The sequence below is a fragment of the Rhinoderma darwinii genome, chromosome 2 (assembly GCF_050947455.1).
Source record: "Rhinoderma darwinii isolate aRhiDar2 chromosome 2, aRhiDar2.hap1, whole genome shotgun sequence".
Taxonomy (NCBI): domain Eukaryota; kingdom Metazoa; phylum Chordata; class Amphibia; order Anura; family Rhinodermatidae; genus Rhinoderma; species Rhinoderma darwinii.
Genome location: NC_134688.1, coordinates 190,259,134 through 190,284,221, shown reverse-complemented (window position 1 = coordinate 190,284,221; position 25,088 = coordinate 190,259,134). Strand labels below are relative to the sequence as shown.

Here is a 25,088-nt window from a genome sequence, read left to right as displayed (position 1 = left end):
ACCTAAAAAATAAAAATAAAATCACAAGTAAATATAAATCCACACATCATGAAAGACTCACAACAATTGTCACCCAGGTTTTTCGTAAAGTGAATGTCAAATCTGCTTAGTTAAAGTGAAAAGCTGCATGATATCTCCCCTGGCAGCTGTAATACCTTCGCCAGCCATATTGATTATTAACCAAAGATTGATATACCGGAACATCTTAACTACAGCACAGAGTTTTTTACAACCTAGGAAAAGAGAACAATTCAGAGACACTTATGTGGTGATCTATTTAGTTTTATGTGGGGGGGGGGGGGCGAGAGGCCCCATTAACTTTTAGCTGTTAATCTATTTTCTAGGCATATTAAGGAAAATGTCATATTTATATTAAAAGAAAAAATATTTCTTTGACATGTCAGAAGTTTATTGAAAGTTTAGTTACCCTTTAGGCTGGGTTCACACGACCTATTTTCAGACGTAAGCGAGGTGTATTATGCCTCGTTTTACGTCTGAAAATAGGGCTACAATACGTCGGCAAACATCTGCCCATTCATCTGAATGGGTTTGCCGACGTACTGTGCAGACAACCTGTCATTTACGCGTCGTCGTTTGACAGCTGTCAAATGACGACGTGTAAAAATACAGCCTCGTCAAAAGAAGTGCAGGACACTTCTTTGGACGTTGTTGGAGCAGTTTTCTCATAGACTCCAATGAAAACAGCTCCAAAAACGGACGTAGAAAACGCAGCGAAAAACGTGAGTTGCTCAAAAAACGTCTGAAAATCAGGGGCTGTTTTCCCTTGAAAACAGCTCCGTATTTTCAGAAGTTTTTGGTCACTACGTGTGCACATACCCTTAGGGTATGTTCAAACGCAAACTCTAAAACGTCTGAAAATACTCCTGATTTTCAAAAGTTTTTTAAGCAACTCGTGTTTTTTACGGCCATTTTTGGAGCTGTTTTTCTATTGAGTCAATGAAAAACGGGCACGTAAAAAAACGGCCCGTCGGACCAGAACGTCGTTTTTCCCATTGAAATCAATGGGCAGATGTTTGGAAGCGTTCTGCTTTCGGCCGAAAATAAGCAGTGTGAACATATCCTTAAAGGCTGTGTACACCTTTGAAAACGTGTTTGTTTTTTGTCGTCTTTTTTATAAAAATGTGTATAAGTGTGATTGGAGCAACTTTGTAATTACATTTTATTAAAAATTATTTTTACTTTTTAAGATACAGTTGCTTGTATCCTGTATATACAGAGCAGCTGTATCTTGTGCTGAGACCTGACTCCTGGTTCACTGATGGGTTAGTCCACCTGTTATCGATCACATCTAAGTTATGAACTTAGATGTGATCGATAACAGCTCGATCCTGCATGTCAGAGACACTCAGGACCTGCTGACACTGAACCCGTCAGTGCCGCTGATCTGACGAATACAGGATTCAGCACAAGATACAGCTGCTCTGTATACAGGATACAAAGCAGCTGTATCTCAAAAAGTAAAAATAACTTTTAATAAAATGTAATTACAAAGTTGCACCAATGATAGACATTTTTATTTAAAAAAAAACAAAAAATCATTTTTAAAGCCTTTAAGTACAAGTCAAGTCAAACATGAAAAAAAGACTAAAAAGAAACCTGCCAGTTTGCTCAGGTAGGCAACAGATAGAAAGTACAATTAGTACATTAACAGCATGCCAAGCAGTCCTTCCCTGCCATGTTATCGATCCAAGCCAACACTGGTGTAAGGGGTGATAGATGAAGCATGAGTAGCATGATAAATGGCTGTGTGTTTTCCAGAAAAAACCTTTGTTTTTTTAGGCTTTAAATTGGCAACCATAACTTATGACACACTGAGGCTATGCTATATATTATATTTTATGTAGAATGTCATAAATAATTTTAAGCAATCTGTCATGTATAAGCCAGACATAATGATCAGCTAAGTTCTCACTGTATTCTTCAACATGGCACACTTGTGTTGGAATTCACCTGCCATTTTCAAAGGAGAAGCGTGCTGGAGAATGTTTAGCAAGTAATTTGGCCACAAAAAAGTGACAGCGTACTTTCATACATATGGGGTTCATGCCGAATTTATTTTTTCACTCAATTACACCTGGTAAGTGCCTTAATGTACACATTGCATTGATACGATACCTCTAATTTTTGCATAATACAACTATAAAATTTAAATTAGCATGGCATTGGCATGTCTAGACTGAATTAGCATATTTTTCAGCATATACAGTAAATTAGGAAATTGCAGCCTTGGGGGTGTCTTTCTGGATGTCCTGAACAGATCATCTCAATTGCATGGTTTCAGAATGTATGGATAGCTTGGCTTTGAAACTGAGCTCCTTGATAAATCTTGTATATAGTTTCCATGGAGCTAGTGTACGGTTCATTTAGGAACACAACACCATTGATGACCAGTTAGACATGTCACAAAAATGACAAACCAAAGCTGCAGGACATGACCCCCATGTGTTTCCCTGTATCATCCATTGTTTAGAAAGAGACTTTCCCCAGGGCAGTCATCAATCAGTGTTGGTAACCTCTCCTACAACAGACAGGTCTCTGTGATAAAAGCCATCTTGGACAAGTAACAGCATTTCAGAAGGTAAATTATCTGAGAATGGGCAAGATGGCAACAGTGATAACCAAGTGGTGGCAACAAACTTATAGAAAAAACACAGATCACGTCAAATTTGACAGGAAAAATAGCACTGTATGCAACTCTATTTTTCCCCGAAACCTGGCAGACCCCATTGTAAGTCAAATGGGACTGAAAGGGTGCTGCTAATATCCGTCATGTGACAGATCCAGCACTGCGCCATGGTCTCCATATAAACGGAAGCCATGAAGCAGATGTGAACAGAGCCTAAATTATGCTAACCTACATTCATCTCTTTTTATGTAGAATTATTTTTTCTTCTGGCTGAATTTGGCACTTTTGTTTCTGCATGGTTGTAAATGTTTGTAATGCTATCAGCCAAAGGTACCATAGTATGACTGATCAGTTGTGCTTCTGACAAACACTTTAAAACTCATGTCTATAGTCAGCTTAAAGGGGTATTACAGTTTCAGAAAATATAGGCTATTCTTTGTATAATGAAAACGTATCCAATTTTTCAATATACTTTCTAGTTCAATTCTTCCAGTGGATAAAACTGTCCTTGTCATGTGAGGGAAACACAAATGTTCAGCTTGTTGCAGCTCTGATACACGTACCTGAAATCAATCCTGCACTTGTGTGTCCGACACTTGACCAGGATAGTGTTTTAGCCCCCGAAAGTAAGCAATTTTATGATTGAAAGCAGAGATCTTGAAATTTGGAATAAATATATACAGAAAGTATAATAGAAAATTGTATAACCTTTCATTATACAAATAATAACCTTTTTTATGTTGTTGCTGAAACCGTAATACCACTTTAAACTTCTTATCTCTAGCAACAATACAAAAAATTGCTATCTCCTAAAATCAATAGTTTATATACTACATACTTTGAATAACACAAAAATGAAATCCAGTAATTTTTTTAACTTTTAAAATAGATGCCCTCATTCTATTAAATGGTGGGTAATAGTATATATATATATATATATATATATATATATATATATATATATATTCTGCTTTGTATTTTTAGAACATATGCATAATTATTTCTGCGCAGGGCTAGGTATAATCTGCAGGTGTGACAAATACAGATTTCAGCACCGGGTGCACTGCAATTATTTAATTCTCTTAGTACTTTTACATCAAATGATTGTAATTGAGCCGCCATGAAAGAAGGCACCCTACACATCCGACACACAGTTTTCAGTGTGACATACACTACCGTTCAAAAGTTTGGGGTCACCCAGACAATTTTGTGTTTTCCATGAAAACTCACACTTATATTTATCAAATGAGTTGCAAAATGACTAGAAAATATAGTCAAGACATTGACAAGGTTAGAAATAATGATTTTTATTTGAAATAATAATTTTCTCCTTCAAACTTTGCTTTCGTCAAAGACTGCTCCATTTGCAGCAATTACAGCATTGCAGACCTTTGGCATTCTAGCTGTTAATTTTCTGAGGTAATCGGGAGAAATTTCACCCCATGCTTCCAGAAGCCCCACCCACAAGTTGGATTGGCTTGAGGGGCACTTATTGCGTACCATACGGTCAAGCTGCTCCCACAACAGCTCTATGGGGTTGAGATCTGGTGACTGCGCTGGCCACTCCATTACAGATAGAATACCAGCTGCCTGCTTCTTCCCTAAATAGTTCTTGTATAATTTGGAGGTGTGCTTTGGGTCATTGTCCTATTGTAGCATGAAATTGGCTCCAATCAAGCGCTGTCCGCAGGGTATGGCATGGCGTTGCAAAATGGAGTGATGGCCTTCCTTATTCAAAATCCCTTTTACCTTGTACAAAACTCCCACTTTACCAGCACCAAAGCAACCCCAGACCATCACATTACCTCCACCATGCTTGACAGATGGCGTCAGGCACTCTTCCAGCATCTTTTCAGTTGTTCTGCGTCTCACAAATGTTCTTCTGTGTGATCCAAACACCTCAAACTTCGATTCGTCTGTCCATAACACTTTTTTCCAATCTTCCTGTGTCCAATGTCTGTGTGCTTTTGCCCATATTAACCCCTTAAGGACGCAGCCTAGTTTGGGCCTTAAGGCTCAGAGCCCATTTTTCAAATCTGACATATTTCACTTTATGTGGTAATAACGTCGGAATGCTTAAACCTATCCAAGCGATTTTGAGATTGTTTTCTCGTGACACTTTGGGCTTCATGTTCGTGGTAAAATTTGGTCGATATATTCAGTCTTTATTTATGAAAAATTGCAAAATTTAGAGAAAATTTACAAAAAATAGCATTTTTCAGAATTTAAATGCATCTGCTTGAAAAACAGACGGTTATACCACCCAAAATAGTTACTAGTTCACATTTCCCATATGTCTACTTTAGATTGGCATCGTTTTTTGAACATTCTTTTATTTTTCTTGGACGTTGCAAGGCTTAGAACATAAACAGCAATTTCTCATATTCTTAAGAACATTTCAAAAGCCTTTTTTTGAAGGTACCAGTTCAGTTCTGAAGTGGATTTGAGGGGCCTATGTATCAGAAACCCCCATAAAACACCCCATTTTAAAAACTAGACCCCTCAAAGTATTCAAAACCGCATATAGAAAGTTTTTTAACCCTTCAGGCATTTCACAGGAATTAAAGCAAAGTGGAAATGAAATTTGCAAATTTCATTTTTTCTGCTGAATTTCAATTTTATAAAAAAAAATTCTGTAACAGAGAAGGTTTTACCAGAGAAATACTACTAAATATGTATTGTCCAGATTCTGCAGTTTTTAGAAATGTCCCACATGTGGCCCTACTGCGCTCGTGGACTAAAACACAAGCCCCAGAAGCAAAGAAGCACCTAGTGCATTTTGAGGCCTCTTTTTTATTAGAATATATTTTAGGCAGCATGCCAGGTTTGAAGAGGTGTTGAGGTATCAAAACAATGGAAACCCACCAGAAGTGACCCCATTTTGGAAATTACACCCCTCAAGGAATTCATTTATGGTTTTTGTTATCATTTTGACCGCACAGTTTTTTCACAGCACCTATTTGAATTGGGCTGTGAAATGAAAAAAATGATATTTTTTCCAATAAGATGTAATTTTTTATCAAAATTTCTTATTTTCACAAGGAACAACATACCCCATTTTGTTGCCCAATCTGTCCTTAGTGCGGCAATACCCCATTTGTGGTGATAAACTGCCGTTTGGGCCCATGGGAGGGCTCAGAAGGAAAGGAGCGCTATGTGTTTGTTGGAGTCCAGATTTTGCTGGATTGGTTTTCGGGTTCTATGTCGCATTTGCAGAGCCCCAGAGGTATCAAAGCAATGGAAACTTACCAGAAGTGACCCCATTTTGGAAACTACACCCCTCAAGGAATTCATTTATGGTTTTTGTTATCATTTTGACAGCACAGTTTTTTCACAGCACCTATTTGAATTGGGCTGTGAAATGAAAAAAATTATATTTTTTCCAATAAGATGTCATTTTTGATCAAAATTTCTTATTTTCACAAGGAACAACATACCCGATTTTGTTGCCCAATTTGTCCTTAGTGCGGCAATACCCCATTTGTGGTGATAAACTGCCCTTTGGGCCCATGGGAGGGCTCAGAAGGAAAGGACCACCATTTGGCCTACTGGAGCTTTTCTGGTGCTAAGTCATGTATGCAGAAGCCCCTGAGGTACCAGTACAGTTGAAACCCCCGAGAAGTGACCCCATTTTAAAAACTACACCCCTTAAGACATTCATCTAGAGGTGTAGTGAGCATTTTGACCCCACAGGTACTGTGTAAAAGATAATGCGCAGCAGATGGTGCAGTGTGAGATTTGCAATTTTATATATATATATATATGCCATTTCAGTGTCCAATATATTGTGCCCAGCATGCGCCACCGGAGATATACACCCCTTAAATTGTAATGTGGGTTCTCCTGGGTACGGCAATACCCTACATGTGGCTGTTATCAGCTGCCTGGGCATACGGCAGGGCTCAGAAGGGAAAGATGAGGGGGTAAGCTGTGCGGAGTGCATCAGGGTAAATTAAAAATCAAGGGATGTATGATACATTTTAAAACAATCTTTTATACAGAGCCCTGGTTTTTCGGGACACGTGTCACATTGGTATATTGTGACTTTCCTTATCCCCCTCTTATAGCAGACTCTGCACCTCTTTTGACTCTTTCCCTTTCCACCGGTTTGGGGAACTTCTCCTGGAAAGTGTTGCCCTGGTACGATGCGTGTGGCCTCGCTTCCAGAAGTACTGGGTGCCCCCCCTTCCTGGTCCCTAAAGATTAGATCTTGAAATTCCAGGAAAGTTCCCCTCTGGCCTGCACATCGACGTAGCACGTACGCATTGTACAAAGCCATCTGTATGATGTGCCCGGCCAGCTTCTTATACCACACCGCATGGCGCTGTAGGGCTTCAGGACTTGATTTGACAAGTCCATCCCTCCCATGTACCTATTGTACTCCAGGATGCAGTCTGGTTTGGGGGTGGCCTTTCCTTCATATATCCTAAATCTGTAGGTATACCCTGATGCACACTCGCTCAGCTTATACATCTTCACGCCATACCTTGCCCTCTTACCCGGCAGGTACTGGCGGAATTGAACCCTCCCTTTAAAATGTACCAGGGGCTCATCAATAGAAATACACTTCTCGGGGGTGTATGCTTGGGAAAACCGGGCACTGAAACGGTCTAATAGGGGTCTCCGTTTATACAAACGGTCAAAACTGGGGCCATCTCGCGGTGGGCACGGCTCATTATCAGTATAATGTAAGAAGCGAAGTATTGCCTCATTTATTTATTTTTTTAGGTTCCAGTTCAGTTCTGAAGTTGCTTTGAGGGGCCCATATATTAGAAACCCCTATCAAACACCCCATTTTAGAAACTAGACCCCTCAAAGTATTCACAACAGCATTTAGAAAGTTTATGAACCCTTTAGGTGTTTCACAGAAATTTAGAGCAAAGTAGAGGTGAAATTTACTTTTTTTTTTTTTTGTCAGAAAATCCTCTTTATACCATTTTTTTTATAACACAAAAGGATTTATCAGAGAAACGCAACTTAATACTTATTGCCCAGATTCTGCAGTTTTGAGAAATATCCCACATGTGGCCCTAGTGTGGTAATGGACTGAAGCACCGGCCTCCGAACCAAAGGAGCACCTAGTGGATTTTGAGGCCTCTTTTTTATTAGGCACCATGTCTGGTTTGAAGAGGTCTTGTGGTGCCAAAACATTGGAAACCCCCCAAAAGTGACAGCATTTTGGAAACTAGACCCCTTGAGGAATCCATTGTAGTTTTCTTGGGGTGCATGCGGCTTTTTGATCAGTTTTTATTCTATATTTAGGTGGCGTGGTGACTAAAAAAACAGCAATTCTACTATTGTTTTTTTATTCTATTTTTTTTACAGCGTTCACCGTGCGCTATAAATGACATATTCACTTTATTCTGCGGGGCGATACGATTACGGCGATACCAGATGTTTATAGTTTTTTTTTATGGCTTATGGCGTTTGCACAATAAAATAAGTTTTGTAAACAATCATTCACTTTTTGTGTTACCTTATTCTAAGAGCCATAACTTTTTTATTTTTCAATCAATAAAGCCGTGCGAGGACTTATCTTTTGCGTAACGAACTGTAGTTTCGATCAGTAACATTTTTCGGTACATGCGACTTTTTGATCTCTTTTTATTCCATTTTTTGGGAGGTGAAGTGACCAAACAATTGTGATTGTGGTTCGGTTTATTATTATTTTATTTTACGGCGTTCACCGTGCGGGATAAATAACAAAATAATTTTGTAGTTCAGGCCGTTACGGATGCGGCGATACCAATTATGTATAGTTTATTTGTTTGTTTATATATTTTTATTAATAATAAATGACTGATAAGGGAAAAGGGGGGATTTTTACTTTTAATACTTTTAAAACTTTTATGTTCTTATTTTTACACAACTTTTTTTAACTTTTTTTTTACTTTATTACTTTGTCCCACTAGGGGACTTGAGGGCAGGAGGCCCTGATCGCTATTCTAATACACTGCACTACATGCGTAGTGCAGTGTATTAGAACTGTCAGCTACTCAATGACAGCAAGCATAGTGGGTCCTGATGTTGTCAGGACCCACTAGGCTTCCGTCTATGGCATAGCCGGACGCCATTGTTTGGTGTCCGGTTGCCATAGTCACCATCGCCGGCCGCTATCGTGTAGCAGGCCGGCGATGGCGGATTAACCCCTAAGAAGCCGCGATCGCTATTGAATGCGGCTTCTGAGGGGTTAATCGGCGGGGGAGCTCCGCGATCGGTCCCGGCACATTGAGCAGTGATAGTCTGCTGTCGGAAACAGCAGCTATCACAGCTCATGAATGCGCCCCGCGCGAACGGCGCCGTGTTTACTCCATGACATACTATTATGTCATGGAGCGCGAACGATGTACTTACCATGACATAATAGTATGTCCTGGAGCGTTAAGGGGTTAATCTTTTCCTTTTATTAGCCAGTCTCAGATATGGCTTTTTCTTTGCCACTCTGCCCTGAAGGCCAGCATCCTGGAGTCACCTCTTCACTGTAGACGTTGACATTGGCGTTTTGCGGGTACTATTTAATGAAGCTGCCAGTTGAGGACCTGTGAGGCGTCTATTTCTCAAACTAGAGACTCTAATGTACTTGTCTTGTTGCTCAGTTGTGCAGCGGGGCCTCCAACTTCTCTTTTGACTCTGGTTAGAGCCTGTGTTTGCTGTCCTCTGAAGGGAGTAGTACACACCGTTGTAGGAAATCTTCAGTTTCTTGGCAATTTCTCGCATGGAATAGACTTCATTTCTAAGAACAAGAATAGACTGTCGAGTTTCACATGAATGCTCTCTTTTTCTAGCCATTTTGACAGTTTAATCGAACCCACAAATGTAATGCTCCAGATTCTCAACTAGCTCAAAGGAAGGTCAGTTTTATAGCTCCTCTAAACAGCAAAACTGTTTACAGCGGTGCTAACATAATTGCACAAGGGTTTTCAAGTGCTTTCTAATCATTCATTAGCCATCTAACACAGTTAGCAAACACAATGTACCATTAGAACACTGGAGTGATGGTTGCTGGAAATGGGCCTCTATACACCTATGTAGATATTGCATTAAAAACCAGACGTTTGCAGCTAGAATAGTCATTTACCACATTAACAATGTATAGAGTGTATTTATGATTAATTTAATATTATCTTCATTGAAAAAAACTGCTTTTCTTTCAAAAATAAGGAAATTTCTAAGTGACCCTAAGCTTTTGAACGGTAGTGTATGTTGTTCATAGAGGTCAGTGACCTTCTGGATGTCAGAGTTTGCTGCTGATGGTTGTCCACGCTATTCTCAAAAATAGGACAGTACATAGAGAAGTTGCTCCCTGTCTGATAGATGGTCACTTCTGATCTGTGCCCCCTACATGTCACAAATTTTGGGACCAATCATTGCATTGGGCAGAATATTGTATTTTATGTGGCTATATAATGGGGTAGCATGATATTTCCAGCAACAGCCCCATACCTGTCCATGTGGTATTGCAGCTTAGCCTCATTTACTTGAATAGGGTGAATAAAAGCAAAAAACAATCCCCTTTTTTAATTTCATACAAACTCTTTGAGACAAAAATAAATAAATCTGATTTTAAGATGTTTTAATGTTTGGAAACCATAAATCGTACTCCAGTGTTGCTTGAACTTCCCTTCTGACCTATTTGTTGTATGCCAATTTACAAGTCCAGGCCTGTCACCGTATGTAATTATACTAGAAAACTTTCCATTAACCAATATTATTTAACTATTTTGTTTCTCTTTAGGCTTTGTTCACATCCGCGTTGGGGTTAATAATAATAATAATCTTTATTTATATAGCGCCAACATATTACGCAGCACTTTACAATTTAGAGGGAACATGAAACAAACAATCTCAGACATTACATAGTGACAAAGTTCATTTACAATTCAAACCTGAGGAGTGAGGACCCTGCTCGCAAGAGCTTACAATCTATGAGGAACTAAGGGAGACACAAAGTGTAACAGTGTTTGTTCTGTACAATGGTCCGGCCATTTTTATACACATGGGGTGGTAACATAAAGCTGCATGAGCCGGTCACCAGCCAGTATCCGTGTATGACGGACATGAAGAGAAGGAGTGTGAGGGAATCTTATTCTGATGACTAATCTAAAAGGAGGGCCGAGGAAAGGAGTCAGATTAGGGAATGTTATAGGCCTGTCTAAATAGATGTGTTTTCAGGGCACATTTAAAACTGTGGATATTGGGAATTAATCTGATTGTCTGGGGTAGCGCATTCCAGAGGACTGGTGCAGCACGAGAAAAATCTTGGAGACGGGAGTGGGAGGTTCGGATTATGGAGGATTTTAATCTAAGGTCGTTGGCAGAACGTAGAGCCCAAGTAGGGTGGTAGACAGAGATGAGGGAGGAGATGTAAGGAGGTGCAGCACTGTGGAGAGCTTTGTGGGTGAGAGTAATAAGTTTGAATTTTATTCTGAAGGGGATGGGCAACCAGTGCAGTGACTGGCACAGATTAGAGGCGTTGGTGTAGCGGTTGGTCATAAAGATGAGCCTGGCTGCTGCATTGAGGATAGATTGGAGAGGGGAGACTTTAGTGAGGGGAAGACCAACTAGTAATGAGTTACAGTAGTCAAGACGAGAGTGAATCAGAGCAACAATGAGAGTTTTGGCTGTTTCCTCCGTAAGAAAAGAGCGGATTCTGGAGATGTTTTTGAGGTGAAAATGAGAGGAGCGTGAAAGTGATTGAATGTGAGGAGTAAAGGAAAGATCTGAGTCAAAAATAACCGGAGACAGCGGGCGTTCTGCTTAGGAGTTATGATAGTGCCACACACAGAGATGGAGACATCAGGTTTAGGGAGGTTAGTAGATGGTGGGAACACAAGGAGCTCAGTTTTAGAAAGATTCAGTTTCAGATAGAGAGAGGACATGATGTTAGAGACAGCAGACAGACAATCACTGGTGTTTTGTATTAGAGCAGGGGTGATGTCACGGGAAGAGGCATATAATTGGGTGTCATCAGCGTAGAGATGGTACTGGAAGTCAAATCTGCTGATGGTTTGTCCAATAGGGGCTGTGTAGAGAGAAAAGAGAAGCGGACCTAGGACTGATCCCTGAGGAACCCCGATAGCAAGGGGAAGAAGTGGAACCAGCAAATGACACACTGAACGAGCGGTCAGATAGATAGGAGGAAAACCAAGAGATAGTAGCGTCCTTGAGGCCTATAGAGTGGAGCATGTTAAGTAGGAGTTTGTGGTCTACAGTGTCAAAGGCGGCAGAGAGATCCAGAAGAATCAGTATTTGCCGTTAAATTTAGCCGGCAATAGATCATTTGAGACTTTAGTAAGGGCAGTTTCTGTGGAGTGTAGAGTGCGGAAACCAGATTGTAAGGGGTCTAGAATGGAGTTAGCAGAGAGATAGCGGATAAGGCGAGAGTAGACCAAGCGTTCCAGGAGTTTGGAGATGAAGGGCAGATTAGAGACTGGTCGGTAGTTAGCAGCGCTGGATGGGTCAAGAGTTGTTTTTTTCAGTAATGGGTTTATAATGGCATGTTTAAAAGAGGAGGGAAAGATACCAGAGGAAAGAGAGAGGTTAAATATTTTAGTCAGGTGAGTTCCGTCAGACCTAAACGGAAATCAAACGGAAATCATAGCTTTCCGTTTGCATTACCGATGTTTTCAATGGTAACGCTTCTGTTGCTAATGGTTTCTGCTTGTCTCCGTTCTGTAAGGTTTCCGTATTTTTTTGGCGGAATCAATAGTGTAGTCGACTTCGGAAACCATTTGCAACGGAAGAATTACCATTGAAATCAATGGTAATGTAATGGAAAGCTATGGTTTCCGCTTGGTTTCTGTTAATGGGTTCCCCTGACGGAAAGGTCTGACAAAAGCCATGAACGGTACCCCGACACAGATGTCAACGAAGCCTAATAAATAAGAACCTAAGGATCAAACAAGCTGTGTTCTTTTTCTGTAACTAGAAAAAACTGGCAACATATCAATGAAACACTTAAGACAAAAAATCACTGAGATCCACTTCAGCTTGGGCAGACAAAGGCAGACATAATTTGCTCTGTACAAGAAAGCAATGAATATTCATCATAGATTAGTGCATTGAGTCACTGTAGTATAGCAAAATGCAATATTTAACAATTGAAGTAATGGGTTAAGCTAAGGATTGTACTTGGTGGCTTTTCTCCCACAGAGTGTATTTCATACCAGGGATGTAAAGCTGACTTTCACAGTTATTAATCAAATTCCTTTGGTCTCCACATTAACATTTCAAACAATTAATATCTTATTAACAGCCCATAACTCGGTAATATCAATTTCCATTCATTTCTTTTTACGTTTTTCCCCATCCCTGATGACTTCTGGAAACGAATTATAGTGGAATGAGAATTGGAAGATCTTTGAAGATAAAATACTTTTTATATTATATGTGGTGGTTGCATTCAATTACACAATTCTAGCATCAAAATGCTCCCTCTTTTTAGTTACAGCACCCTAATGTCACCCATACTATTTATTATTTTTGAAAATGTGTATAGGGTTAATGAACAATGGTGGAGGAATTTTGGGTAAATTTGTGACCCTGCTCTTAAAGTGTAGCGCAACATTTAGGAACTATACGGCTGAGTTCACACAAGACGGATACGCTGCGTAAAAGCACGCAGCGTATCCGTCCTGTGCACCACAGGGAATTCCGGACAAAGCTAGCAGGCCAACCTCCTGGGATCACGTTTCATCCCAGGAGACCGCCGCAGCCTGTGATTGGCTGCAGCGGCGGTTACATGGGATGGCAAATAAAAAATCAGAAATATGTTTAAGCAATAAATGGAGCACATCCCATGCATACATGCAACTTTTTGATCACTTTTTATCAAATTTGATTGAAGGCAGGATGAACAGAAAATAGCATTTCTGGCATTGTTTTTTATTTTATTTTTTACGTCGTTCACCGTGTGGGTTAAATAACATAATAGCTTTATAAGTGGGGTCGTTACGGATGTGGTGATACCAAATATGTGTAATGTTTTCATTATTTTTTTTCATATTAAAGTATTTTATAAGGGGAAAAAGTGGGTTTTTCATTTTTGTTTTGGATTTTTATTAAACACCATACTGCAGGCACCGTCCCCAAAATCTATTTGCACGGAATACATTTTGGCAGCTTATTAAACACCTTTTTAATTGCTCAATTAAATTACACAATATATTAATACCATAAATCCTCCCTAAGATGAAGAATTGCATGTTGGCGGATTTGACCTTGGCGGATTTGACCTTGTAGCCCTCAGTGTGAACACTTGAGGATATTCTCAGCTGCAGGCTTTCTTCTTTGCAAAACAATTATATTTATTCTATGTATAGAAGTATATAGATCTGTATTCTTCATTAGAAACTTTGGTAATACAAGAGTTATATGTCAGGAGATGAAATGGAAAAATACAGTGCACAGTCATACTCTAAAGCTGAAAACAGCAAACAAGTTGGAAGGAATAAAGCCATCTCCCATACATACCTTTCTTTTATGCTCTTCATAGTAGGTTTTGTCCCATTTCTGCTGCAGGTATTTATTACCGCATGGTAATATGGGTTGGTAGGCTCTGTGCATTGTGAATGTGAACTACCCTCCCAGGCTGCGGGCCACCAAATGAGCGAGGATCTGAGGCTGGGGAGGAATAATGTGGAGACAACGTTATGTTTGAGGCAGGTCATGTGGTGGTTGTCATGACATTGGTGTTAAGGAGAAAAGTGAATAGCTAGTGGTAGACTTCCAAACATTGTGGCTGTAAATCAGCAAACAAAGCCTGAATATATCAGCCTATATCCATTATTATAACACAATGCTTCACCATCAGCCCTGCTCATATACAGTCACAGGTGAAGGATCCTGTCGCACTAAAGAGAGCAACTAGACAAAAGACATGGCACAAAGCTTTTTACGTCACGTTTGTCAGGAGAATACCTGCATATAGCACAGAGCGAAGCAGTGCTGCAATCCCGAATTGTATAGACACCTTAAAAAAAAAATACAGAAAATTGTAGATTTTTAGAATTTTTTTTATTTCCCATATCTCATAAGATACAATGATGGGTTGTAAATAAGACTCAATAAGCTCTTCATATTTGTTGTACATTTGGAAAGTTGAGATCTTAGCCGGTACAGTAATACAGATCATATTTTTACCCATTTATATTTCAAATTCTGTATGACCAAAGATGTTGAAAATTTCCTCCACAGCACTTTTACCCAGGCTTGTGCCTAGGTTCGGTAAAGGATGTAGAAACACACGTTAAAAAGTTGCATCTATAATTGTACCAAAATTTGCACCATTTGTCTTCACCCAAAAAGAAAGCAGGCAAGAAAAGAAGACCTGGTCAAGCTGTAGATCAGGGGTCTCAAGCACGCGGCCCGCGGGCCGCATGCGGTCCCTTGGGCTGTCATCTGTGGCCCGCGGGACACAGAGCCGCTAGTATAGGCTCTGCTCCGAGACTCTGGAATTCCTTGACATCGCTGTCCACATATGAACAGCGATGTCTGGGGCTTCCCCAGAGCCGGAGTCCCGAGCAGAGCGCTGGTGTCGGCTCTGCTCCGGGACTCTGCGGAATTCCCTGACATCGCTGTCCACATATGAACAGCGATGTCTGGGGCTTCCCCAGAGCCGGAGTCCCGGGCAGACCGCTAGTACAGGCTCTGCTCCGGGACTCTGTGGAATTCCCTGACATCGCTGCCCATATATGGACAGTGTGTCAGGGTCTTGCCCAGAGCGGAGCAGAGCGCTGGTGTCGGCTCTGCTCCTGGACTCTGTGGAATTCCCGGACATCGCTGTCCACATATGAACAGCGATGTCTGGGGCTTCCCCAGAGCCGGAGTCCCAAGCAGAGCGCTGGTGTCGGCTCTGCTCCGGGACTCTGTGGAATTCCCTGACATCGCTGCCCATATATGGACAGTGTGTCAGGGTCTTGCCCAGAGCGGAGGGCACTGCGGCACTATCTAAAAAGGGGCTGCCCAATCTTGACAAGTGTGCTAACTGAGCCGCTGGACTGCATTTGGCGACACTTAAACTGGAAAGCTGGATTGTTGAAATAAGCACGTGGAGAAATATCTCAAATTTTAAACCTAGCGCTATTATTATAGTAATGTAGTATTATTATAGTAATGTAGTGTTATAGTAGTTCAAATAACTAATTGATTAACAATAATTTTGTATTGTATCAAATTTGAAAGTAATGCGGCCCGTCAACTTCCCACTTACCCGGCCGAGTTTGAGACCCCTGCTGTAGATGTACATTTAGCCTCATTAACCAAAGGCAAAGGTTAAAAAAAGGGGCACATTATTGGCGCAAATGTACTGCTGCTCATAGAAGGCATAAAAAGAAATTCTGAAAATTATAAATGTACCAGATTTTTTAAGGATGTGCCCTGTATAATAAATCAGGCGCAAATTATTACCCTCTCCGATTTGATTGGTGCGTAATATGCCATTATTTATAAATGTGTGTCATTAAGTTTCTTGTGGTGAAGGATTCTCGTTAGATTGTCCATATAAACAAGCGGTCCGATTTGTCAATGTGTTACAGCTGTAAAACTTGAGTAATACGAAGAAGTAGCAGAGGTAGGAGGGATGCATTACAAAAAAAAATAATCTATTACTCACCTCACAGATCCCACACCGCCGCTTCGGTTCTCCCCTACGCTGTTTATTCAGATAGGTGCAATCCCTGGCCTCAGCGATCCTGTGCCATATACCCACAGAGACCAGTGTTGGTTGCAGCGATCACGTGGGTATGCGGGCACGTCATCGCTGCAGCCATGTCAATAAACAGTGGCAGGGAGGACCGTGGTGGCGGTGCTGGAATGCTGGGGATCTGTGTGGTGGGTAATGGCTCTTTTTTTTTTTTTTTCATGCATCCCTCCTACCCCTGTGACTTTTTGGAATCTCTCAGAAAACCCTTCTGAAACACCTACAACACATTTTCCAAGTTTTTGTGAAAATTAATGGGAAAAAACTCACTTTTTGACTATACCATCTGATTAAACCCTAAAGAATGCTTCCACAGTGTCCAAATAAATGTATCCTACTGTGCAAAAATAATTCCATCCTACAGTGCTAATATAAATGTCATATAATGCTCAGATAATACCTCTTGACAGTGAGATAATACCTCATACAGTGCTTAAATAACACTTAAAATAACACCATTATACTGTGCCAACCAAACAGTGGCTAAATAATAGTGTCCTACCATGCCCAGCTAATACCATCACATACTGCTAAAATAACAGTACCATACACATTTCAAATAATAGCATCCTACAGGGGCAATTTATTAAGACTGGTGTTTTATATGCCACCGTCTTAGGGCTTATTTACACGAGCGTCTTAAACATCCGAGGGACGGCCGTTGAAACAGCGGCCGTCTCACGGACCTATGTAATTCGATGTGGCCTTTCACAGAGCCGTTGTTTCAACGGACCGTGTGAAGGGTCCATGGGAATATAGGACATGTCCTATCTTTTCTCGCATCACGCATCCCTCCATAGACTCTCAACTATGGGGGATGCGTGACATCGCGTCCCGCAGCGCTGAGCACGGATGCACCTCGGACGTGAAAAACGGCAGTTTTTCATGTCCAAGATGTGCAGCGCTTGTGTGAATCAGGCCTTACTCTCAAGAACATTGGAGTAAAATGCGCCCAATTTATTAAGAGGCACACACCTCTTAATAAATTAGGCGCATCTCTGGCCTTCCGTGCACAATATATTGTGTGGAGGGCAGATATGGGGGTCTTTATACTGTATGGAGGGCAGTTATGGGGGCATCCGTGAGCGTCCGGCAATACATAGTGAATGGTAGAGCAGGGACACAGTAGGATACATTTATTTGGTCACTGTGGAAGCATTCAGTTATGGGGGCATTATACAGTGTGGAGGGCAGTTATGGGGCATTATACTGCGTGGAGGGCAGTTATGGGGGCATTATACTGCGTGGAGGGCAGTTATGGGGGCATTATACTGTGTGGAGAGCAGCTATGGGGGCAACTATGGGATGCATTATCCTGAGTGGGGGCAGTTATAAGAGCATTATACTGTGTGGGGGCAGCTATGGGGGCATTATACTGTGTGGAGGGCAGTTATGGTGGCATTATATTGTGTGGAGGGCAGCAATAGGGTCATTATATTGTGGGGGGCAGCAATGGGACATTATACTGTGTGGAGGGCAGTTATGGGGGTCATTATACTGTGTGGAAGGCAGCTATGGGGGTATTATACTATGTGGGGGCAGCAATGGGGCATTATACTGTGGTGAGCCCTGTGGGGCAATATACTGTGTGGGGTCAGTGTCGGGGTATATTATATACAGTAGTTTATAGCAGGCTCAGGCGATAAATATTAATTAAATGACGTAGCATGCAAAAAGGGGAGTGGCCTAAATAACCTTTCATTAATTGTAATCGAGGTTACACGTTAAATTAATCGTGATGCTGATTTCGATCAGAATTGCCCAGCCCTAGTCTACAGACAAGTTAAGTTAAAGATATATGGCTAGAGATTTTCCTGCCGTAAACACGTTCACCCGATATATATCATGAGTTGTGCAACATTTAAAAAATAGTATATTACAGACATCACTTATAGGAATGGATGTTTACAAATTAGCAGAACAGATTTCCATCAGTCTGAACCTATTTTTTGTTATTGGCATATATTACTGGAATCGAGATACTCAATGTCGGTCACATGTAGGCCGCAATATCGGTGTCTGTAGTTAGTTCAATCTGTGGTGTTGTTCTTTATGGTGTAACATTAGAAAAACTACAGCTGTGATGTAAGCCAGCAGAGATAACTATTTCTAGTGCTGTCCTAGAGGAACTAGAAAATATGATGTTTTGATGAAACAAATGAAATTTATTATGTGCGATAATTGTTGTTACTGTCACAATTTTATATTGGGGTGCTAACTTGCTACTGTGGCTTTAGAAGAATTTGCCCATAGTTGGGTCTTTTTACTATTAAAATAAATGTTGGTTTGAAACCACTTGTAATATTCGTGAACCAAATGACTAGCAATTCTCTAATGTAAGTGGAGGCAATAAAGTAACGCTGCAAGGCCACAGGGAATTCAAGGTCCCCACCACAGCTGTCCATTTTCTGTCTACTGAAAGACGCTGCAGTCTTCTGCTGCTACTGAATCCCTGCAAGGAAATTGGCGTTCCCACTTGGATTTCAATACCACATCAATAATACTTTAAAGTTAGAAATTGCTCAATAAAGAGAGGAATGAGGGTTTGCCCCACATGAAGAACCATAAGAGGGGTTGCTGCGGCTTATTACTAGGGGAATAGATTGGGGGCTTGTTAGTGTTAATAATATTAAGGGGAAATATAACGTGTAGCTAAGATGGAGGTGAGGACAAGCTAGAGGGGTGGAATAGAGGGTTGTTTTTAAAAAAGTTGTGAGAGAAAAATAAAATGTTGCCAAAAAAGAAATGTTTGTGGTTACTTTTGTGGCTGTCTCTTTATGGAGTATGTCATTTTTAAGGTCTCCTTCACACAGGGTTTTTGTCAGATGTTTAAAATGCATGAAAAAGCTCATGTAAAAACACCAGCGTTTTATAAATGTAACATGCATTTTATAGCGTTTTTACATGCTAAACGCATGGCCTTTTGTACCTGTTGGTCATTTTGTACACTCGTGTTATATGGCGTGTTTGAACTCTTATAAACAGGGGCGTAACTAGGAAAGACTGGGCCCCATAGCAAACTTTTGAGTGGGGCCCCCCCTCCCCTGGGTGTCACACAACCCCCCCCCCCTCTTGTAGATAGTGCCTTTTTTACAGCCCCCCCCTGTAGATAACGCCATACAGCCCCCCCTCTGTGGATAGCGCCATACATCCCCCTGTAGAGAACGCCATACAGACCCCCTGTAGAGAACGCCATACAGCCCCCCAGTAGATAACGCCATACAGCCCCCCTGCAGAGAACGCCATACAGCCCCCCTGTAGGGAACGCCATACAGCCCCCCCTGTAGAGAACGCCATACAGCCAACCCCCCCTGTAGGGAACGCCATACAGCGTTCCCCCCCCCTGTAGGGAACGCCATACAGCGTCCCCCCTCCCAAAAAAATGCGACCTACAGTGTGTCCTACAGTCCCCTGAACTTCTCCATGACAAACCTCTGACTTCCGGCGTCTGCGCAGCTCAATAAAAATGAAAGGAGCGCTGGTCACGCATGCGCACAAGCACGACCGGCGCTCCATTCATTTCTACGGAGCTGCCGGCACAGACCCCGGAAGTCCGAGGTTTGTGATGGAGAACTTCAGGGGACTTTCAGTCCCTCGTTCTCCCTATCAATGCCAGCGATCACACATGTATCCCCTGTCCTGTGGATATCCTGTGGAGAGGGGATACATGTCCTGTGGATAGGGGATACATGTCTTTTGTTCTATTTTGCGCCTTCAGGACCAGACACCGTTTAGCCATTTTTAGCACGTGTTAGTTAAATGGCTATAACTTTTTTATTTGTTGGGCTAACGACGTGATTTTTGCGACGTTTTTTTTCCGTAGACAATGCAGGTTTCATTTTTTATCGTTTTTATACACACCTTTTTTGCTATTTTAGAATTTTTATTCATAAAGTTTGAAAATAATAGTAAAAAAATAAGCTTTTTTACATTTCAGCAATTTTATTTTTTTTGGTAATAACATAGTTTTACCCTAAAATAGACCTTTTATTTGTAATCGTCATTGTCTACCGTAAATTTTTATATATTACATGTCTATATTAGAGTAATTGGGTCAGCGTTACAACAATGATTGGCGGGGGGAACGTTTTTTTTTTGGGGGTGGGTATTTTATGTGTATTTATTATTTAAATTTTTTTTGCACTTTACTTTATTCTTTTTTTATTACTATGGTCTGTCCGTCAAAGGTCAAAAAAGACCTTTGGGGAACTTTATATATTTTTTTTCTTTCTTTTACACCATGTTTTTCCACTGTAACTGGAGCTGCACAGCAGCCCCAGTTACAGGGGAAATCAGCCCTCTCATAGTGACGATTGTCACTAATAGGGCTCTGCTGGGTCTAGTTAGACCCAGCAACAGTCTGCCACTAACGGCACCCGGCGATCATGTGACCAGTCACATGATCACCGGGAGGAATAGAGACAGCGGCGCAGCTGCTGTCTCTATTCCTGTACACAGCGCGCATTCAGCGCTGTGTACAAGTGATCGGAGAAGACAGAAGCAGCGAAAGCTGCTTCTATCCTCTCCTCAGGGTCCCCGGCAGTAACTGACAGCCGGAGACCCGACATTCAGCTGCCCGATCGCGCGGGCAGCAAGTTAAAACCCGAGCCGTAGAAAGTCTATGGCTCGGGTTTTAAGGACCCTGACCGCTGGCCGTAAAAATACAGTCAGCGGTCGGGAACCAGTTAATGGCAGAGCGGGGAGATACCTCCCTGCTCTGCCGTAGTGTTCAGTGGCGTCCCGCTGTAGCAGCCATAGCGGCTGCTAGTGGAGCCTCCGGTCATGGTGGGGCCCCTCATGCCGCGGGCCCCGTAGCAGCCGCTACTGCTGCTACGGCGGTAGTTACGCCACTGCCTATAAAGTTACATAGTTACATATAGTTACATAGCTACATAGTTAGTACAGTTGAAAAAAGACACATGTCCATCAAGTTCAACCAAGGGATGGGAAAAGGGAAGGTAGAAATTTCTACACATAGGAGCTAATATTTTTTTGTTGTAGGAAATTATCTAAGCCTTTTTTAAAGCCATCTACTGTCCCTGCTGTGACCAGCTCCTGCGGTGACTATTCCATAAATTCACCGTTCTCACAGTAAAGAAGGCTTGTCGCCTCTGCAGGTTGAACCTTTTTTTCTCCAGACGGAGGGAGTGCCCCCTTGTTTTTTTAGGGGGTTTTACATGGAACAGGATTTCACCATATTTTTTGTATGTGCCATTAATATATAAATTAATCATGTCCCCCCTTAGTCGTCTTTTTTCAAGGCTAAATAGGTTTAATTCTTTTAATCTTTCCTCATAACTTAAATTCTCCATGCCCCTAATTAGCTTCGTTGCTCTTCTTTGTATTTTTTCCAACTCCAGGGCATCCTTTCTATGAACTGGAGCCCGGAACTGGACTGCATATTCTAGATGAGGCCGAACTAATGCTTTGTAAAGTGGCAATATTACATCCCTGTCCCACGAGTCCATGCCTCTTTTAATACACGACAATATCTTGCTGACCCTTGAAGCAGCTGATTGACATTGCATGCTATTATTTAGTTTATGATTTACAAGTACACCCAGATCCTTCTCAACGAGTGACTCCCCCAGTGTAGCTCCCCCTAGGACATATGATGCATGCAGGTTGTTGGTACCCAGGTGCATAACTTTACATTTATCTACATTAAACTTCATTTGCCAAGTGGATGCCCAAACACTTAGTGTGTCCAAATCAGCTTGTAATTTACGAACATCTTCCATAGGCTGAACAATACTACATACTGTAGCTTGGTGTCAAAAATAGAAATAGAGCTATTAATCCCATCCTCTATATCATTAATAAATAGAATAATTGAATAATAGTGGTCCCTGTAGCATCCATGGCCGCAGGCCGTCGGGTTTACTCACCTCCCGACGCCTGCAGCTATGGATCTGTGAGTGCTGGCTCGCATCCCTTTTCTAGGAGACGCCAGCGCTCACTTTCGCTCTGGTCCACTGTGTCCCGTAGGGTGCGCGTGCATGCTTGTGCCCGGTCTTAAAGGGCCAGAGTACGCACATGTGAACAATCATCATCATCAACTACAATTGATTTCCTGGACTATAAGAAGGGCCTTGCCCTTCTGAACCTTGCCTGAGCATTGTTAGTGTATCCCAAGTCTGTCTTGCAAATGGTCCCTTAGTGTTTTCCCGTTTCATTTGTTACCCGTGCCCTGTTACCTGTTCCTGTATCCCATGCTGTGTTCTTGTTCCTATGCCTACTAGTCTTGGAGTAGTTTCAACTGCCAATTCTCAATCCAATTACATACCATACTATCTAAACCTATAGTCCTTAATTTACCCATTAGACGTCTATGAGGGACAGTGTCAAATGCCTTTGCAAAGTCCAAAAACACTATAACCACAGAGGCCCCTCTGTCTAGGCTTCTACTCATCTCTTCATAAAAACAAATCAGGTTGGTTTGACAACTTCTGTCCTTAGTAAAACCATGCTGGCTGTCACTTATAATACTATTTTTTGTCACATACTCGTGTATATAGTCCCTCAATAGCCCTTCAAACATACAACTGTTCGTCACGTGACCGCCCCGTTGTACTCCATGTACTCGCTGTACTACTGTTACGGTCTGTGGGTATGTGAACCCACTAGGCCGTAGTGGGGAGGCAGCTGGCCAAACAACAGAGTACCCCAGCAAGACAAAGTCCCGCACTAGGGTACCTGAATAGTCCAGACAGTGGCCGAGGCTTTGGCATGGATGGAGATGGATGCAGCAGGTTACGCCAGACGTGGCGGATCACAGCAGGTTGCGCCAGACGTGGCAGATAACACTGGACGTGGCAGATAACACTGGACGTGGCTGATGGCACTGGACGTGGCTGATGGCACTGGACGTGGCAGACGACAGCAGGTGCTGAGGGAAACGAGTCCAACACTAACAGGCTCTGGAACAAGGACACAGCATGAGAAACAGGATACAGGGCACAGGTAACAACAGGAACAGGATAACACTAAGGGATCATTTGCAAGACTAACATGGGAACACTAACAACGCTCAGGCAAGGATCAGAAGGGCAGGGCCCTTTTTATTGTCCAGGGAATCATGACAGTTGATAATGATTCCAATTTGAGCGCTGGCCCTTTAAGACCGGGCACGAGCGTGCGTGTGCACCCTACGGGACACAGCGGACCGGAGCGGAAGTGAGCGCTGGCGTTTCCTAGGAAAGGGATGCGAGCCAGCGCTCACAGATCCATGGCTGCGGCCGCCGGGGGGTGAGTAAACCCGGCGGTCCTCGGCCTTGAACGCTACAACTACTGCTCCTGCTTGTACATGGAGTACAGCGGAGTCGGTTTCATGACAAATAGTCGAATCATCATCATAGAAGGCTGTGCAACTAGACTTTCTGTCCCCCGACAGTTCTATAAAAATCTATGAAAATCTCTGAATCAGCACGACGGGGGACCGGAATGTATATTAGCGAGTGTATACTATTAGCTATACTAATAGTTTTTGGTTCCCACATAACCCCTTTGAACAGGCCTGAGAAATAATCTAAATAAACTAATAAATAAATAAAAAACCTTGTTACATGGGTAATAGCACATAACAAAGCTAAGAGAAACATTATTTAAAACAAACAGCAAGTGGTGCTGCTGAGCTACATTTACAATATGCCACAGACAACACATGTTTACTACAGAACATGTATTTTTTTTTGTAGGGTTTTTGTTAAAAAAATATCTATTATTAGGTCCTTGTACACGCAGTGGATTTGTTATGGATTTTCCGTTCAGATTTGCGGGGGATTTAGATGTGATTGATATTAGGGTTATCCTGTGTGTCAGGCTAGATGCACACGACCAAGTGCAAACTAGGACGTGAAAAACTACAGTTTTTCACATCCGAGTTGCACCCGTGTGGGACTCGTTTTCACGGATCCCTCATAGACTTGAGTCTATTGAGGGATTTGTGAAAACAGAAGAAGATAGGACATGTCCTATTTTTCCACGACCCCATCACACGGTCCATTAAAACAACGGCCCCATTAAAATACATGCGTCCGTGTGATGGTCGTTGTTTTAACGGCCGTCACACGGACGTATACTAGGGTCGCATGGATAAGCCCTTAGAGGAACGCAGGAGCCGCTGTCAGCCAAACCGTTGGTCCATTTGACTGATGAATTCGGCTTACAGTGGTGCTATGAAGCTTCTATGTATAGTGCATACATAGAAGCTGCATCACAAAAAGTGAATACAATTTATTGATAAATGCCAATTTGAAAAAAGTTTAAAAACACGTAACACATATACTTCTTTTAAAAAAAGAAAATAAAAAAATAGGCTACAAAAGTTTACATAATGCCGCTGTAAGGTTTACATAACGACGCTGTAAGCTGAATTCGCTAGCCAGCTGGACTGAAAGCTTGGCTGACAGCAGCTTCTGTGTGCCTCTGACACACAATCTAACCCTAAGGCCTGCTTCAAGGGACATTATAACATTTAATTTCCAATTGAAGTCTAAGCTAATTAAAGAATTAGGCCTCTTTCAGATGAGCGTATTTGTAAACGACCGTATTACAGATCCGATATTGCATCAGTATGTCATCAGTATTTAATCAATATTGCATCAGTATTATAGATCCGTATTACTGATGGGCTGTCTCCCAGGAAGAAAATTGAATGACATATGTCAGCCTCTTTGAAAAACGGATGCTATACAGATGACATACGGACCAAATAAGGATGCATCCAAATTTTAAAAACTC

The 25,088-nt window shown here is 41.8% G+C and overlaps 1 protein-coding gene across 1 annotated transcript in view; it reads right to left on the bottom strand.

Moving 5' to 3' along the window:
* CFAP97D2 (CFAP97 domain containing 2) overlaps nt 1-14,259 on the bottom strand; it is a 40,856-nt gene extending 26,597 nt beyond the window's left edge. Inside the window, exon 1 of the mRNA XM_075850332.1 lies at nt 14,120-14,259. Within this exon, the coding sequence (XP_075706447.1) occupies nt 14,120-14,212 (93 nt within the window). The 5' untranslated portion in view covers nt 14,213-14,259. The remainder of the gene's footprint in view (nt 1-14,119) is intronic.
* Nucleotides 14,260-25,088: the final 10,829 nt, after the last annotated feature.